General features: G+C 35.2%; 3 protein-coding genes across 4 annotated transcripts in view; all 3 read left to right on the top strand.

The window, feature by feature from the left end:
* Positions 1–6,848: 6,848 nt before the first annotated feature.
* On the top strand, positions 6,849–11,181 carry LOC109175284 (ABC transporter I family member 10, chloroplastic). Of its 2 annotated transcripts, XM_019324522.1 has the most exons (6): positions 6,849–7,024; positions 7,103–7,277; positions 7,391–7,477; positions 8,249–8,374; positions 9,777–9,899; positions 10,831–11,181. In XM_019324522.1, the coding sequence occupies exons 1-6, from the start codon at positions 6,957–6,959 to the stop codon at positions 11,038–11,040; spliced, it is 789 nt and encodes a 262-aa protein (XP_019180067.1). In that variant the 5' UTR covers positions 6,849–6,956; the 3' UTR covers positions 11,041–11,181. The 2 variants fall into 2 exon arrangements, with proteins under 2 accessions (XP_019180067.1, XP_019180068.1); XM_019324523.1 differs by lacking the exon at positions 7,391–7,477.
* Positions 11,182–12,633: 1,452 nt separating this feature from the next.
* Positions 12,634–16,905, top strand: LOC109175782 (protein GrpE-like). The gene is made up of 3 exons (XM_019325136.1): positions 12,634–12,980; positions 15,122–15,631; positions 16,447–16,905. Exons 1-3 carry the CDS (start codon positions 12,735–12,737, stop codon positions 16,651–16,653), a joined length of 963 nt encoding a protein of 320 aa, XP_019180681.1. The 5' UTR covers positions 12,634–12,734; the 3' UTR covers positions 16,654–16,905.
* A 618-nt stretch (positions 16,906–17,523) lies between these two features.
* Positions 17,524–18,729, top strand: part of LOC109175419 — a 1,421-nt gene continuing 215 nt past the window's right edge. The window contains exons 1-2 of the mRNA XM_019324682.1: positions 17,524–17,670; positions 17,757–18,729. The exon at positions 17,757–18,729 is cut by the window's right edge and continues 215 nt beyond it. Coding sequence (XP_019180227.1) covers positions 17,524–17,670; positions 17,757–18,729 — 1,120 coding nt within the window. The remainder of the gene's footprint in view (positions 17,671–17,756) is intronic.

Here is an 18,729-nt window from a genome sequence, read left to right as displayed (position 1 = left end):
GAAAAATCAAAGGCGTTGGTAGTATAAACATTAATATTATACAATGTAAATTTTCTGTTTATTTTGCCCTCTAATTTGACGGCCAAGTTCACGTCTAACTAACGGATGATCGATTTCGCTTAAAATCTAATAGTTGGAGGATCAGTTTGAGTTCAATTAAAAGTCACAGGACCAGTTTGAGAAAGGGTCATAATCGGATGACCATTTTGAGAATTTTCTCTATATAAAATTTATATATTTAGAAACTACTTTAAAAGTACGATTGATAAATAGTTAGATTGACAAGTGAATAATAAATATGGTTGATAAAATGTGATAGATAAAATATTTTTTTAACTCATAAAAAATAGTTAAAACAATTTAGGGTGACGACTTTGAATTCAAACTAGTGTAATATATTAATTTTTTTTTTTTTTGCACTATTAATAATAATTAATATAATTCGTTAGTTTTGTATTTTATTTATAATAAAGACATTAATTTTGTTTATATTGAAAGCTAAGATAGAATTTTACCAAATGAATGAATTAAATAGTAAAAGAAATAATTACATGTGAATGGAGGTAGGTTAAGTTTCCACATTTTAGTTATGAGTGTGTTTGATGTGTTTGGCATTTTGTAAGTCAGAGATTGTCTTGGGACAACCTCAACATGCTTGTCTAGGCCATATGTGTAGAATCAGTCACGGCCATATATAATTGTTCAACAATAATTATCGAAAACAATGTGACCAAATTATTTTTTAAAAAATAAAAATTATTCGATATTTGAAAATTTAAATGCACAAAAAATGATTTATGGTGTAATACTAAAATTAGTCTTCAACTTTAATAATTCTTTTAAAGTTAATTTTTTGATAAATAATTTGACTATATTCTAGACTTGATTTTAGTAGCTATATCGAATTTAGTCCACAATCTATAATTTCATTAAATAACTATTACCCTGCAGGAGCAGCTCAGTTAGTCATATTGATGAAGTTTGAGAATAATGGCCTGAGATCAAATTTTACCAACGACAGTGTAGGAGCAACCCCTTAAAGTGAGGGAGGTTCCTTCCAGATGCTTTGTCTGGTCGGGACGTGGGGATCCTTGAGGTTAGGGATTTAACCTTTGAGAATAAATTAAAGATAATTTCAACTACTCATTCGATCATCTACCCTAAAGCACGTACAAAATTTTTAGTGAATTTTCAAGAATAGAGCTCTATTCTTGAATGAAGTTCCATAAGTCTTAGAGCACAAAATTCTACATTGTTCTTTCAGTGTAATTTATCGTTTTACCATTAAAAATAATAGCTATTGAACATAATTACAGGGCATTTGGTTGGAGGGATTTTAAATTCTCTTCCCACTTAATTCCCACATAATTCCAAAGGCCATGAAATTCCGTAGTTTGGTTGGAGGAAATTACAATTCCATGGAATTGCAATTCCCCCATTTTCATGGAATTAAAATCCCATGTCCCCCCTGGGATTTTAATTCCTGGGAAAAAAAATAGTGATGAGTCAAAATTACCCCTTCTTTTTTTAACCTAAAATTAATGTCTAACAACAATAATGGACATTTTTAACTTTATACTGTTGGAAAATAGCATTAAAATGGCATTTTAAGTGGCTATTTTGTGGTACAATTATCAGTGGGGTCCACTTCCGATTTGGGTTGGGTCAAAGTGGATTCGGGTTCTTCGTAGTGAGACGAAGAGATTGATATATTGTACGCTCAAAACGGATAATGGGTGAATGTGATATTGATTCTCAAAGTAGACCCATTGAGTTGGAAAAATGAAGGGAAAAAGTGAGTTTTTGTCCCACATTGGTTTGGAAAGAGGATTTAACCCCCCTTTTATACAAGAGCTTTTTTAGAACTTGTAGAATTGTATGGGGGAGGGGGGGAGGGGGGGGGGTGCAAATCAAATTTCAACTAGACAAGATTGAAAAAGGCTTGATTCAAGCTCACCCCCTTGCGGGATAAACAGACAAATGTGGGATTTAATTTCTCAATTAACTCCAATTCGTTTGGGTGCTCAAACGTCGAACCGTAGCGCGTTTTATCCTGAGAAACCTAGGCCACGATGCTCCTAGCACGGCAAATAAGGTTTTAAGGAAAAAATGGTCTCTTGACTCACGCTAAAAACCCTATACCGATACACGAGCCATCTTTTCCCTCTTTCGGTTTTGGATTATGCTTCTAAGCAAAATCCGTTCTCCATATTTGTTTTGCCGTTGGATTGGACTCATAATCTGAGGATTATTTGTTCCAATTTTTGATTGATATATATTGGTATATCTTTTTCGTGTATATATATATATATATATATATATATATATATATATATATATATATATTTCGGATAAATATCAAATAATATTTTATATACTTGTGTGTGTATATATAAATATTATTTTACGATATTAAATCGATTTTGGTTCATTATCACCAACATATACTACTTATTCCCTTTCAATTCCCATGTATACCAAGCATTGGAATTGAAATTCCCAGTAATTCTATTCCTGTCAACCAAACACTGGAATTTAAATTCCCACTTTATTCTCAGTAATTCAACTCCCATGAAATTACAATTCATTTCCCACATAATTCCCCCCTCCAACCAAATATCCTGTTTATAGACCAAAATCTAAATTTGGTACAACCCCTAAAGTCAAACCAAAAATGTGGCCAAATTATTTGCAAATAATTAATTTTTAAAAATTCGCTGAAATTGATGATGACTAAATATGTTATTAACTCATAGTTATACATACTATGCACTCTAACTTATTTATTTCCTATTTTTAAATGAATTATATGATTATCAACGTTAAGACACAATCTTTTTTTTCCTTTTTTTTTTTTAAATAAGTGAATAATGTATTACGTACGACAAGAATGTTATTCGCAGAATGATTAAATTCTTAACAATTTTTTTTTGGATAATGAAGGAAGGGGCTAGCTAGCTAGCGCAACTATGATTTCCTAGTGCATACAGGTTGTATAGCACAAGATTTTGGTTCTCAGAAGTGTTGTTAAAGATCTCAATCAATAATGTTGAATTATTATTATAGCCTTATAGGAATAATAATATAAAGAGAAAGAAGACAATTTAAGAAATGCCAATTGTAATCAAATTCGATCTATCCACACAAGAGGACACTATGCCCCAAACGTGGATTAGGATAGCTTTAATAATGCAACCAAATTAATATATATTTTTTGCATTCTTGATGTGATCCTCTGAATATTTTTATACTTTAAAAACATTGATAATTCTTGTGTGAGACCGTCCACTATGAGACATGCATGTATTACTTTTTAATTATAATTAATGTAATACTTTTTATTATATATATATATATATATATATAGGGTCAGGTTCCTGTAAGGTCAGGTCTTCCCGTGCGGTCAGTGCGGCATACACCATTAGATATGCATAAATGCACCACACAGTGTTTGTAAATACACCATTATGTGGTGTATTTTTTTTTGTGTGTGGTGTATTTTTTGACATTTCATTCTGGTGTATTTTCGAACACTGTATGGTGCATTTATGCATACCTAATGGTGTATGCCGCACTGACCGCACGGGAAGACCTGACCTCACAGGAACCAAAATCTATATATATATATATATATATATATATATATATATATATATATATATATATATATATATATATATATATATATATAATATTACATTGTAATTAAGCAGTATTACAAAAATGTCTGCTTGTGATTATCAGTATATTAAGATCCTAGTTGGTGGCCATGTTGGGAAAAAATGCCTGACTCTCTCCCCTACATTTGATATTTCATTTATGGGATTTGATCGGATAGGGCATCCTGGAACTATTGAGGCACATGCTGACCTAATTTTTAAGATTGAGAAAGATTGAAATTCATGTAACATATACGAATTCAAACGAGTCAATTATAGAATATATATAAATATATATATATATATATATATATATATATATATATATATATATATATATATATATTGTAAAAGGCGTTAGGCGCCGCCTAGGCGATCACTTAAAAAAAAAAAAAAAAAGATCGTTCAAAACGATGTCGTTTTGAATAAAAAACTAATTTTTTTAAAAAATCGATTGACTTAATCCAATCCGGAGCCAAATTGGCCGACTCGATTGCCTAGGTAGCTAGCCAACTAGCAACCGCCTACACCTTTTTTCGTCTCGGCCTAAGGACTCCTAATGCCTAGGTTGATTTTTACAACATTAAAGGACCACATGAGAACAAGTCTTCTCGTAAAAAAAAAGTTTGAATTAATATTATTCATCTATCTAAGATGATTGTCAAAGATTGAAAAATAAGAAAAAAGGGGAAAAAAACAATGGTATTTATGTGATTATAATAGTGTGGTGGGTTGATAGTTCATTCTTGGATAACTAATAGTGCATATACTTGAAATCTTGAATACATTATTATAGATCACGAGTGCATTATCAATTATCAGTGAATGCATTATCAAACGATTCAAAATGCACATAATAATTATGAGAATGACGCCCTACTTTTCCCTTCATTTACAATTATTGGATGATCATTTTATATGGACGGATGAGATTAATTGACACTTTATACAGGACCCTAAAATCTAAACTTTTATGAAAATTTAAAATATGAGAAAATTATTCTCACGTTCTGTGTAATTTTTGATATAAGAGAATTCGTGCCAATGAAAATATAGTTACATGATATCAATAAAAGTAAATCTGACTTATGAGATAATTTTTTTTTTTTAAATACTAATCTGTAAAATTTATTCTATTACATATTTATTATTGTAATCGCTAAATTAAAAATCTATTATAAATATAAGAAATTTATTGCCTCCACCATTATGAAGCATAATGACACTGTTATTCTTCCGTCTCAACGTTGTATATGTTTATAGCTAGTTTTGTTACCAAAAGAGTTGAAATCTATTTGCTACATGTTTGGAATTTGTGCAATACGTGTGTGTATATATAGTGAGAGAGAACAATAGAACTATGTATATGTGCGTTTTATTATATATAACAAGATATATTAAAGATTTATAAAAAAATTTATAAGAAGGTTTAAACAAACCAAATATGTTATAGATTCCACTGCTGCCAAACCACCTGGACTGCCAAGGCGCATATGCCGTGTGGACGGGAGGTATTTGCAGGAGACGGGACAAGCTACTTTGGGGGTACTGTTACTAGACTCGGACGGGGGGTATGTCTCGGCATTCAGTGGACCACTACAAGGATGCTCCTCACCACTTATGGCAGAGGTGCTCGCATGTAAGGAGGCTCTATCGTGGTTGAAAGATCGGGGAGAACAGAATGTTGAGATCTTTACGGACTGCTTGACACTACATCACTATCTTACTACTCCAACTATTGTGCTGCGCACATATCTAGGCTATGCCATTGACACTTGCAGGCTTATTGCATCTTCGTTTCAGTCTTGTTCGTTTTATTTTATTCCTAGAGTAGAGAACCATTTAGCTCATGCTTTAGCTACTATGGCTTATCAGCAAACTACAATTATGTATTGGGATCTGCACCCACCGAATATTATTTCGGCCTATTTTTAATGAAGCATCATAAAATTTTTTCAAAAAAAAAAAAAAACCAAATATGTTAATTAAATTTCCAGATATTATAACAACTAGATACGTTAATTAATTATTTTGTAAAATTATTGATGTTAAATACATTCTTTAAAAATAATTTTTAAAAAATGTAATTAATAGAAGAGTACAAAACTCATCCCAAGATGAACCATAGTGCATTATATAATTTTGCGGGGATAGTCACTCGTGACAAATTATATCATGGGTCATGAACCACTTTGCATTATGGACCATATCACCCTAGTCTTTTTCTTTTTTTTTTTTTTTTTTTATTTCTTTTTAAAGCCAAAAACATGCGGATTATATTAAATCATCGTAACATCCAAAAAATAAGGTGGAATGTTCCTCCAGACAGACCATGCAGAACACACACTTACATCCTTAGCTAATGCATGAACAACCCGATTGACATCTCTGCTAATAAAACTAACATGACAAGCCGAAATAGAACTAATTAACTGACGACAAGAAATTAAGACTAAACCAATATAAGAACGGAACAAGTGTGCATTAATAAGACGAGCAAAAAGTCGAGCAATCTGAGTATCCGTTCTCCTTTAGTCATGAAAGTGCGCAAATTATGCTGTGCAACCGTGTGCACCATGTATGGTGCACACGGTTGCAAAAACGACGTCGTTTTGACTAAAAACGCGCGTTCCACTTAAAAAAAAAAAATCTGGTTCGATTCTTGGCAATACCATTTTTTTGTGCATAATTTGAATTATATATCCACAAATTCATAGCTATATATCCACAAATTTATAACTATATATCCACAGTGAATAAATAACACAAAATTCAGAATGAATGAACTAAATATCCACAACGAATGAACTAAATATCCACAATGAATGAACTAAAAATCCACAATGAATGAACAACATAATGTTGTTGAGGGGAATTGAAATTGATTTTTTTATTATTATTAAATGGGACGCGTGTTTTTAGTCAAAACAACGTCGTTTTGCAACTGTGTGTACCATACATGGTGCACACGGTTGCACAACATAACTATTGATGAAAGTATCTCGCGAACAGCCATGGTTCAGCTAACAGTGTTCTGGTAACTAACAAATGACTGGCGAATTAGTAGTTAAGGGACTTAATTCACGAAATTTAAAACAATTAAAGGGTCAATTAAATTAAATTAATAATTGCAAAACAATTGAACCAATGAGTTTATCTTATTCCATATATTAACAATTGGTCACGCGAAACCAGAAATGTTGGGTCAATTGTGAAATTAGCAGCGTATGTGGAGAGGGGAATCCGATAAAAATGGTGAATAAGCAATTTTGAGGCAGCAGGGCAGGTTGAAGCACAATGATCCAATCGGCTTGTATCCGGGCCTCTGCATTCCACCTCCCACCTCTCTTCTCTCACTCCACAAGGTCATTCTCTTTCTCTCCCGCATAAACCAAACGAAAAATCCCATTTCAGGCTTTACAATTCTCTTGTTTGGTTCGCAGGCATTCCGCAACCGGCGAGAGCTGTGCAATTGAAGCTAGCAATCTGAGCTATTCGGTTGTCACGAATCAGGGTAAACACCTCCCAATTCTAAAGGACTGTTCTCTCAGCGTTCCCTCTGGCCAGTTATGGATGCTTCTTGGACCCAATGGCTCAGGAAAATCCACTCTTTTGAAAGTGAGGAACTTAATTTTACTTCTTAACCCCGCACTCTCTGCAGTTTAGCTTTTAAAATGGGTTTATTTATTTATTTATTTTTTTTTTAATGCATTTTGGTTGCAAATACCCAGATTTTGGCAGGGCTTTTGTGCCCCAACAGTGGGTCTTTTTATGTGAAGAAACCAAAGAGTTTTGTATATCAAAATCCAGACCACCAGGTTTGTTTTCGTAATTGGCTTATCTGTGCTTTTTATTTGTAGAGCAATAGACTCATATTCCCTCTATTGAAAATGGTTGTCCCATTTACTTACCTTAGACACAGATTTTAAGGATAGTAGATGAAAACTGAAAAGTATGTAGTTGTTCATAAAAACAGAAATTTTAAAAAATTTTATTAGAAGGGTCACATAGAGAAGTACAGTTATTTCACTTAGTTGTAATTTTTTGTTTAGAAATGTACCAAAAAGGAAATGTAGACAATTTTGGAATGGGGGAGTGGTATGTATGCTTGGAACCTTTAACCATCTTTGTTATAGCCCGTTCACATAACTTTGGTTGGGTCATGGACTTGGACAATATTAGACTTATCTAGTTTGTAGAAAAGTTAGATTGTTATTGTCCCTGATAAATAAATCAATATCTGACTTACATCCTGATTTAAATGCATACAACTTAATTTTAAAATTTCAATAAATTGCATCCAAAGGCTAGGCCAATTTGCAGAGTTTGATCAAGTAAAAAGCTTATTATTTTATCAATGTCTTGTTCTAGATGTTACGTATTTCCACAATAGAACAGATTTGGGCTTGATTGCTTTACCCAGTGAATGCTCTTTTTCATGCTATTACCTTTTCTTCATTTTCATTTATCCATTCGTATTTAGAGGAAGAATTTTTAGTTGTTTATGCCTAAAACTTTGATTTGCTTTTAATGTAAAGAAACATATTTTCTGGAAGATTTATTGAAATCACTTATTTCTCTCTATGCAGGTGGTGATGCCTACGGTGGAAGCTGATGTGGCTTTTGGCCTAGGAAAATTCAACTTAACCATGGATGAGATCAGGCCTAGAGTGGCAAAAGCTCTGGATACTGTTGGCATGTACGAGTATCTGCAAGTACTGTCTCCCAAAATCTTGCTTTCAGATTATGCTTAAAACTGCATTTTGCATGTTGTGAAAATTCTGAACACATAGAAACACACGAGTGCACATAGTCAAACAAGTAATATAGTAGTTAAGTAAAAGTGCTGATCCCATTAAGAGAAAGGTCAAATACCAAAAGTCCAAAACTATTATTATCTCTATTATTTAGAACAATAATCATGATTGGAAGAATTAAACTAAGCAAACTAAATTACGCAAACAATGACGAAGACAAGATCTAGGGCTAGATTTCATCAATTTTATTCCTATGATTACCTATTATTTGATTGATTTGTCTTGTTAGTACTAATGACTAGATCCCTAAAGGTATATGATGTTTAAGGCATGTGATGTTTTCCCTATGAAGATACAATGTATTTATGCGAATACCATGCCTACTTGCACGATCACAAGCATTACCATAAACTCATTAAGAACTATGGTAACCTATGCATTCAGTCATGTAGTGGGTAGTATTATCCTTTATCTTTTGGTCCTTCTCACAACACCTTAAATCATTCAAATAATAGCCAGTTATTCACAAGCATTAAGCCCTAAGACAATATATTAGTCTAACAAGATATATTAATTAAAGCAAATGTGGATAATCATATTATACCTAGATAAATAAATGAACTACTCATGAAAAAAAAAAATTATGACTTTCTTTATTGTGAAACACTCCAAGCTCATTTAACAAAGATTAGTTTAAAGTATTAATTAATACAATAAAAGAGGGTTTATGAAAAACTCTTTTATAGCCTTGAAGGATGAATCCCAAGTATTGAAGATCTCTTGACTTGGATCTTCAATTGCACCTCCAAGAATTCTTCCTAAGATTGTTGTTTTGATTATTTGGAGTTGCTCTTGGATCTTGTCTCTTCATCCATATGCCCCTTTCCCATTTTATAATTTTTTGGTGGAGGAAATAGGGTTTGCATGGGCAAAGGTTTCTTGCCACATAGAGGTTACTACATCTCAGTTGGATGGCATGGCAGGAGTTGCAGATGAGCACTTCAGCTGTAGATTTTTCTCTCTCTGATTCTGTGTTCGGCTAGACTGCTCCGAGGCACTCCACCCAATGTTTTCTTCCCTCTGAACTTTTTGTCTGGAGGTTCAGTCAGGACTCTGGCCAAGCTCCTCTGTAAATGTGATTCCTTCTGGCCAAGACATGCTATTTCCTTGGGACTTTGCTCTATCTGTGTTCTTTGCTTCCCTTTTCTTACCAAATGCATAGAAGTGATTATATCCCTATGCTTAGCTCAAAACAAGATAAATTAAAATTAACTAACTTAAGGCCAAAATGTAGGAATTAATGTATAAAATCACACCCTACCATTGCACTTAATGACTGACTTCTGTTGTGCTTTTGCAGAAACCAGTTCACACTCTTAGTGGAGGTCAGAAACAAAGGGTTGCTACCGCTGGTGCTTTGGCTGAGTCATGCAAAGTGTTGTTGTTAGATGAACTGACTACATTCTTGGATGAAAATGACCAGGTATTTTATAATAATAATAATAATAATTTGTAACCTGAACATTTTTTCCCCAAATCTTTGGGTTGAAAGAGAGTTAGCTATCACTAGAACCTCAAATTATTCTTTAAAGTCAGACCCAATGTGAGCTATTAGATTGTGCAGGGTATGGGGAAGGAAGGAAGATGAATAGCGCCTTGGTTTTCTAAGATGTTTTTTAGATTTGAACCCAGAACTCCTGACCTAATAGTCAATTTGGAGTACTAGAGACTTTGCAAATTAGTGACCAATGATTTACGAGTGTAAGGAAAAAGAGTAGGAGTCATGCTTGTTTGTTTCTTTTTAAATTTTTAAGTTTTATCCTTGCAAATGAGTTGAAACTTTTTCATGTTCAATTCCCAAATGCCAATTTTTGTGACATGACCAAACCATTTTTCAACTTTAAAGTGAAAGAACTAATATGAGGCTATGAGCTTTCCCTTAAACTAAAGTGCGAAAAAAGCTCACATAGATTGTTTTCTGTGAAGTCTTTACTGAAGTCAACCTATCTTTCCCCCAGTGGAACAGGAGTGTATCTGGGCCACTACCTGTGGTGTGAACGGTTCATGAAATCACATAGATCATCACTCTTAGCTTTGTCCAGACTAGGGCCACCCGACCGCACTAATAATCTCTTTGCTACCCTTATTGCCCAACTGAAGTTTGAGGGCCTGTTTTGAAGCTTTTTGTAGTTTAATGACTTAGTTGCATTTTTCATGAGAGTTGAAGGGCCTATTTAACCCACCATATCTCTAACCACTTTAATCTCACTGTTTATCCCGAATGGGTGAAAAGGAAAGTGAGGTCCTTTCCTTGCCTTCTGAAACCTGCCTGTTCGAGTCCCAAAAGTGTTCAAAGCTTCTCAACTAGTTATGTATATGACTTTGTTAATGAATCATCTGTGGACTTTTGGCAGATTGGGGTGATAAAAGCACTGAAGAACTCTATAGATGCATCTAACGAAATTACAGCGTTGTGGGTGACCCATCGTCTGGAAGAACTTGAGTATGCAGATGGCGCTATTTACATGGAAGATGGTAGAATTATTATGCAAAGTGATGCATCCATTGTGTATAATTTTATTGAAGCTAGGAGGGCTTCTTATCTCGACCAAATTAATCTATGATTATTTGCTTCCTATACTAAGCACATTTGTACCTTTGTGTCTAATCTTGTATAGTAGAACTGTTTTTGATGAATCCAAATGTTGTCTCTCTCTCTCTCTCTCTCTGTCTTCTTTGGTGGTAGTTGACATTCCTATAGTTTATAGGGGTACTATTTTCATATTTGGTCTCACAATTACTATATCATTTCACATTTGATTATTAAATAGTACTCCGTATTATTTTTGTTACATTCGGTGCTGGACATTTATTATTTGTTTTTGTCACATTTAATCGTTCAAACTAAATTTTCATAGAAAATAGTCGAAATGTGTTACTTTTTCAATTCAAAGTCATATTGGCTTGAACAGATTCTTTATGGTTTTGAATTAGAAATGTTGTACATTTTGGTAGTTTTTCTCAGTAAGTTTAGCTAGAAAGACTAGATGTGACAAATAAAAATTGTGTACTAAATATGATAATAAATTTTGGAGACTAAATGTAAAATTAACTTAATTGTTGTAAGATCAATAGTGAAAAAAATTATAGAATTGTGCCAAAAACATGAGAAGGGGTAAAAATTCTCTCTTTTTCATCAATTACGTGGATGAAGTTTTACAATGAGAATCAATTAATACATTTTTTGTGCTCATTTTAAGTTAAAATTAAATCTGTTTGAAATTTGAATATGGATCATAATTAAATTAAATAATCGTTATTTAAAAAGAAAATGATGTTTACATTTTTTTTTTCTAGTCCCTCTAACCTCTCGTCATTGATTTGACGAACTATGCAGATATAAAAAGTCTTAGAAAAAGATCAAATGGACCCTCATAACTCTATATGAGAAGTCAATTAAGTTCTTAAACTTTCAAAAGTTGTAACTAAACACCCCAACATATTAATTTACTGCATCAAAGCTCATAAAACCTAATAGTGACTTGCAATAGCAGGTCAATGATGCATCGACAGAACTCCTCCGATAGAGGCGCGACTAACAGTTCGCCAGAAAAGGCAACTAGACTGGTCACCATCTATGTCAACCAGAGAAGGCAACCAAACTGGTCGTCATCTTCGTCCACTGGAACGACGACCCGTTGGTCGCCATCTTCGTCGATTGGAGATGGTGACCAGTTGGTCGCCTTCCCTATTGACTGGAGAATGTGACTCCAGTCGATGGAGAAGGCGACCAACTGGTCGCCATCTCCAATCGACGGAGTTGGCGACCAGTTTGGTTGTCTTTTTCGATCGACAGAGACAACGACCAGTTTGATTGTCATTTCTGGAAATCAGCTTGTCGCACTTTCACAGTGTCACGGGTACATTATTGATATGCTATTGCAAATTATTATTAAGTTTTTAGTCTTGATGTACTAAATTCATTTGTTGATGTATTTAATTGTAACTTTTAAATACTTGAAAGTCTAATTAACTTCTCATATAAAATTTAAGCATTTATTTAGTTTTTTTTTTTCTTTTCAAAAAATCTTACATTACGGCGGAATCCAAATCCGGGTCAAGTGATGTTACTGCATGAATTGATAAAAGGAAAAAAAAAAAAAAAAAAAATGAACTTGTTTGGTCTACTCTGTATTCACCCAGTTGTTTTGCTTTAAAAAAAAAATGATAAAAAAAAAAAAAAGGGATTCATTGTTTCAATTTGTGCTTTGGGCAAGGATTTAGGAGGACTCTTGGAGGGTCCGAATCTCACACAAAAATGGCAGCTTCTTTTTCGAACGCTTTCTACACTGTTCCGTTTTCTTCTTCTTCTTCTTCTTCTTCCTCCGGAGCTTCCAAAACCCCCCAAACCCTAATTCATTACTGTCATTTCTTTCTGGATAAACCCATCCACAGCACAAGTTTACCTCTCGCCAGAGAGTACAAACACAGTCCAATTATAATCAAGAATACCAGGCGCTCCTTGCCCAGAGCTGCCCTTACTCCTAAAGACTCTGCTCCCCAAGTACTCTCTCATCTTCTTATTGACATAATTGTTGTTTTATTTGCTTCACCTTTGGTTGATTATTTATTGGTTTATTGTAAAAAAATTGATTTTTTTTAGGTAGTTGTTATGATTATTTGATATATTGCTTCTTAGAAAATGTTCTTATTAATATTACTCCGTATTGTTATTGTTTTCTTTTTCATGTTTTAGATTTTTTATTTTTTTATTTTGGGGGGGGGGGGTGGGGGGGTGGGGGGGGGGGTTTGGTCTTCATTAATACAGTGTGAACTGTGAAGATGTTATGGTTGGCAAGATTTTTGAGCTTGCCACTGTTTGTGTGCTTTGTTGACTAGAAACGTTTTTATCCACCAAAATAAAGAAAACTATGAAATTACCATTGCAATTGGCAATTATAAAGAGTGCTAGTAAGTGGTTCAACTTTGGGAATAAAATTATTAGATGTACTATTCTAGTGAATTTTTAAAAGAAGGCTGGGCTTAGTGTAGTTCCAGAGTGTTCATGTGTTCACAGTTAGGTTGTGTGTTGAAGCCTTCGTGTCCATACAAATAGAAGTTTCCATTCCTTTGTGATGCAATTCCCTTGCATTCTGGCGTACTCCACCAGTCATTGAAAATTTATTGTTTAGACTTTATACAACTTGCTAGCTCAAATGGCTCCATTTCAAAAATTCAGGTAATAGGCGATCATAATCACGATTCGACTGGTTGGATAACATGCTGGATATAAACTTTTTAAATGGTAGTAGTAAAGCAACTATGGTAATCTTCTATATTGTACCATAGAGTATGAAAGCTTATGCTAAATGACTAATGTGTGATATGACTATATGAGTAGTTTAGGTTCTTCAGCCCTTAAGAAGGCAGTGAGTATATTTAGAGCCTTATCCGTGTGAAGCACAATTGTAATGCTCAGTGATAATGATCTGGGAATGCTCAATGCTTTGTTTAGCTTTGATTTTCAAATTCCTATTGAATTGGTTCATTGACATAAACTTCAAAGTTTCTACATTGCATTTGCTGCTAATGATGAGCTTCTATTCTCTATTATGTGATATTTTGAATGGTTACTTTCAATTTGCGTCCTTAGAACATCCAAGTCTTTACTTGCTAGTTTCCTACTCTTCATATTATAGGGTTTTGGATGCTAGGTTTATGTTTGCATGATCTCTAATAAGAAAATTCCATTCACTTGTTCAGTCCTTTTTTTAAACTAAGGGATTTCCTCAATCACATATTTCCAATAGTTTGGTGCATATAAGATGGTGATTGGTGAAGTAGAATGAAAATGTTTCCTACAAGGAATTATAGAACCTATACATGGTAGATAACACATGAAAGTGGGATGTCTGGCGTGTATGTCTCATATGTTACTGAAAGAAGATAGATGTTGGACACTTGGACGGTAGCGGAGCGACAACACTTGTCACCATGGTTCGCTGAGTGGGTTGGGGGTAGCAACTGTAGGTTAGGGTTACATATAAATATGATGACCGTAACCCTGCATGTATTGTCATTACAATTAATAAAAGAATTGTTTTGCTCCCATGTAAATCTTGCGTTCTTTTTTGTTTTTGTCTTTGTTCTAGATTGCTTTATCTCATTTTTCTCAACAATGTCATATAATACAAAAGAAGAACTTGAATTAAATTTCTAAGTCTTTATTGTTGTCATAACATTGGTATAACATTGCTGAGTGGGTTGGGGGTGTGGGGGTAGCACCCCCACAATACGGTATAGGGGTAATTTTGTAAATGTACAGTAGGTTAGGGTTTCATATAAATATGATGACTGTCACCCAACCTGGAGGGTGTGATTGAGTGGAAGGGACTCATCCATCCTTAACCAAAGGTCAAGGGTTCGATCATTGGCTTTGGGAATGGAGTAGCCTTAAATCTCCAGGCCAGCTGTCCCACCCAAAAGAGGTGCCTACAATTCAGCGAGGGGATTAGTCATTTTGTCTGACGGTGGAAACCCTGGGTATACCCAAAAAAAAAAAATGATGACTGTAACCTTGGATGTATTATCATTACAATTAATTTTTTAAAAAAAGAAACTGCTTTGCTCCCACGTAAATCTTGAATTAAATTTCTAAGTCTTTATTGCTGTCATAACATTGGTGATGAAAATAATCTATTGCAGACAAATGGTGATGAGGCTAGTCCTAGTGAACTAGGAGTGTCAGAAAACGAAGCAGATGAGAAATATTCTACCAGTTTAAAGTCCCTGATGCAATTTTACAAAGTTGCCATTTTAAATGGAGATGTAAAAGCTGTATCAGAGATTGAGGCTATGATGTGCCGAGTAGAAAATGAGAAAGCTAAGTTGGCCGAGAGAGTTTCAGCTTTGTCAGCCGAGATTAATTCGGGGAAGGAAAGATATATCAGGTTGCAAGCTGATTTTGATAATTTCAGGAAAAGGTCTGACAAGGAGAAATCGACAATTAGGGGTAATGCACAGGCAGAAGTAGTCGAAAACCTCCTGCCCATTATAGACAACTTTGAGAGAGCTAAGCAACTGATTAAACTAGAAACGGAGGGGGAGAAAAAGATAGACACCAGTTACCAGGGCATATACAAGCAATTTGTGGAGGTAATGAAGAGCTTGCAAGTCACTGTCGTACCCACGGTTGGCAAGCCATTTGATCCCTTGGTAAGATACTAAGATAACCCCCATCAAATACTTTTCTGCTTGCCATTCTCTTTCCCATATTTCTCTATTTTTATCGTTTCTCAACCCTTATCCCTAATGCCCGAGGACAGTTCCAGCTTCCAACATGCACTTCACGCATAATTGGGAAAAAGGTCAAATACACACCCGAACTTTATACGAGAAGTCAATTAGGGCTTCGAACTTTTGAAAGTTGTAATTAAGCACATAAACATGTCAATTCAGTGCATCAAGGCCTAAAAATTGGTTAGTGACCTGTAATAACAGGTCAATCACTAGGGTTCTGGCAGTTGTTCGGCAATCTTGTTACTTCTGGGTGAAAACCGGTGACGGGCGACCAATAGGTCGCCGGAGAAGGCATCGCAGTTGGTCACCTTCTTGGCGAAACTGGTTGCCATCTCCATCAACAGAGAAGGCGACCAAATTGGTCATTTGGTCGCCTTCTCTAGATGACGGAGTTGGTCGCTCTCCGACTATTGGAGAAGTCGACCAGTTTGGTCGCCATCTCCAGACGCCGGTTTTCACTCGGAAAGTAACCGAAACCCTAGTAACCTGTTATTACAGGTCACTAACCAGTTTTTTGGCCTTGATGCACTAAATTGATATATTTATCTGCTTAATTGCAACTTTCAAAAGTTCGAGGGCATATTTGACTTCTCGTATAAAGTTTGGTGGTGTATAATGTATTTGACCCTTTTCCCCACATAATTTAATGCTACAACATTTTACTTCTTTTGAACGATAAAAGTAGTGGCGTTAAGTTATGGTTAAGCATACCCTTCTTTCTCTTGTCACAGCTACACGAAGCAATTGCTCGGGAAGAATCTCACGAGTTTCAGGAGGGAATAATAACTCAAGAATTCCGTCGAGGTTTTAAGCTTGGAAGCCGCCTACTGAGACCAGCGACCGTTAAGGTTTCATCGGGGCCAGGTAAAAGAAAACAGTCACCATTGATGCAGAAATCTGCTGGGCAGCCTGCAGCAACTTATGGAGTTGATGAATGATGATGCTTTTACATTATAATTTGAAATATCTCATTGCAGACCAGACCAGCCCCACAAATTTGCCATTTTGGCATTCTTTTGGTGAATATATATGCTATTGCTCCTATAACATTTATTCACTTCAGTCATAGGAAAATAATTTTCTTGGCTGAATTTTGCCATGTCTTATTGATCTCCCAACAGAATGTTGTAAGCTCACTTCTGCCAGGTAGTCTATTTAAGAAAGGTTAATGTTTGGAGCCATCAAATTAATTTTGTCCAATAATGGTTTATTTTCTAGCTAATATATAAATAATTTGGTGAAACAACAAAAAATGAATAATTGGAAAATGAGTTCAGTTTTCAATGTGTTTGTGAATGTTGCTTTGTTGAAATTATGTGTTTAGATTTTTTATTTTTATTTTTATTTTTTAAAAATTCCTTTGAAAAAAGGAGTTTAAAACTTTGACTTCTCTGTTTTAAATGGTTTATTTTTGGGGTGTTTGGTTCACGGAATCTTGATTACCCCAGGTAATAGGATTATTCGGGGGTAAGTAATGTGAGATTTTGGGAATGTAAGATTACCTGATGTGTTTGGTTAAAGTTGTGGAATGTAACATTAACTTGTTTGGTTGAAGGTTATATTTTAGGTTATATTACATCAATTACTTAAATGCCCTCATAGAAATTGAAAGGTGTAAATTGCAAGTTTTTTTTTTTTTTTTTTTTTCATAATTCGAAATTTAACAAGATACTTCTACTACTAATAATAATAATAATAATAACCCTGACTCGTTGGTATTTCGTATTTACAAAGCCAGATATTATCCTTAAGATACATTTTATGAGGCAAACTTGGGAAATAATCATAGTTATTGCTGGCGCAGCATTATGGCAGCTAAAGATTTAATATGTAGTGGAATACGACGCCGAATTGGGAATGGAAAATCTACCTTAATTTGGGAACACCCTTGGCTTCCGGACGAACATGATCCTATGGTTCAGACTGAGATGCCACCGCAGCTTGCTGGTGCCAAGGTTGAGGGATTGATTGACCCGGATACTAGTTCAATGGGATCAACACATTCTCATTGATATTTTTCAACCAATTCTAATTTCCCCAGATTATGATGATACGTGGTATTGGCATGGGGATCCAAATGGTTGTTATTCTTGAGGTCAAGAATGGTTATAGATGCATTATTGGGGATTATGAAACTGGTAATAATGGGGCATTTGATAAGTGGACCACTCTATGGAAATTAAAAATCCCTCCCAAGTGGAAGATTTTCCTATGGAGAGCTATTAGTGATATCCTTCCCACTACCAATAATTTGCTTATAAAGAGAGTGGATGTTGATCCGATGTGTGCCATGTGTAGGATCATGAGTGAAGACACTATGCACTCATTGGTATTGTGTGACTATGCAAGCTCCATTTGGGCTCAATCCAACCTTCCACTCCCCAATATTATGACAAATATTTTTCATGAATGGTTTAGTGCAATCATAAATGTTCTAGACACTAATGGAATTATTTACGCAGCTGCAATCTTATATCATCTTTGGAGAGCACGCAATGGAGCTGTGTGGGATGCCTGCCTACTACGGCCGAAAAATGTCATTGCGGCGGCCACTGCCACAATGCATGCATGGCAAAATGTACACGGCCCGACCACCGCCCAATTGCCGATCGACCACCATGCCGCTGTAGCAACACTGCCGATTCCCAGTACTGCTGCGACACTGCCGAACCGGCCTTCAGCTGCCGCAAGCCGTGGCCATGCACCACCGCCCCGCCTGGCCGAACAACCGCCAAACACACTGCCGCAACACTCTGAACCCCTAAACACGGTAGTAATGCCACGGAAATGCTATGTGGATGCCGGGTATCACCAAGGAACGAATACAGCTACGGTTGGGGCAGTCCTACTCGATGCCACCGATCACTTTATTTCGGCCTTCAGCGCGCCTATCCTGAGTTGCTTTTCCCCACTTATGGTCGAAGCATTCGCGTGTAAAGAGGCTTTATCCTGGCTAAGGGCACGAGGTGAACAATCTATACAACTTTATACGGATTGTCAAACGTTACAGTGTT

The sequence above is a fragment of the Ipomoea nil genome, unplaced genomic scaffold (genome assembly GCF_001879475.1).
Source record: "Ipomoea nil cultivar Tokyo-kokei standard unplaced genomic scaffold, Asagao_1.1 scaffold0688, whole genome shotgun sequence".
NCBI lineage: Eukaryota > Viridiplantae > Streptophyta > Magnoliopsida > Solanales > Convolvulaceae > Ipomoea > Ipomoea nil.
The sequence above is the reverse complement of the archived record's forward strand: the minus strand, read 5'-3'. Positions and strand labels throughout refer to the sequence as shown.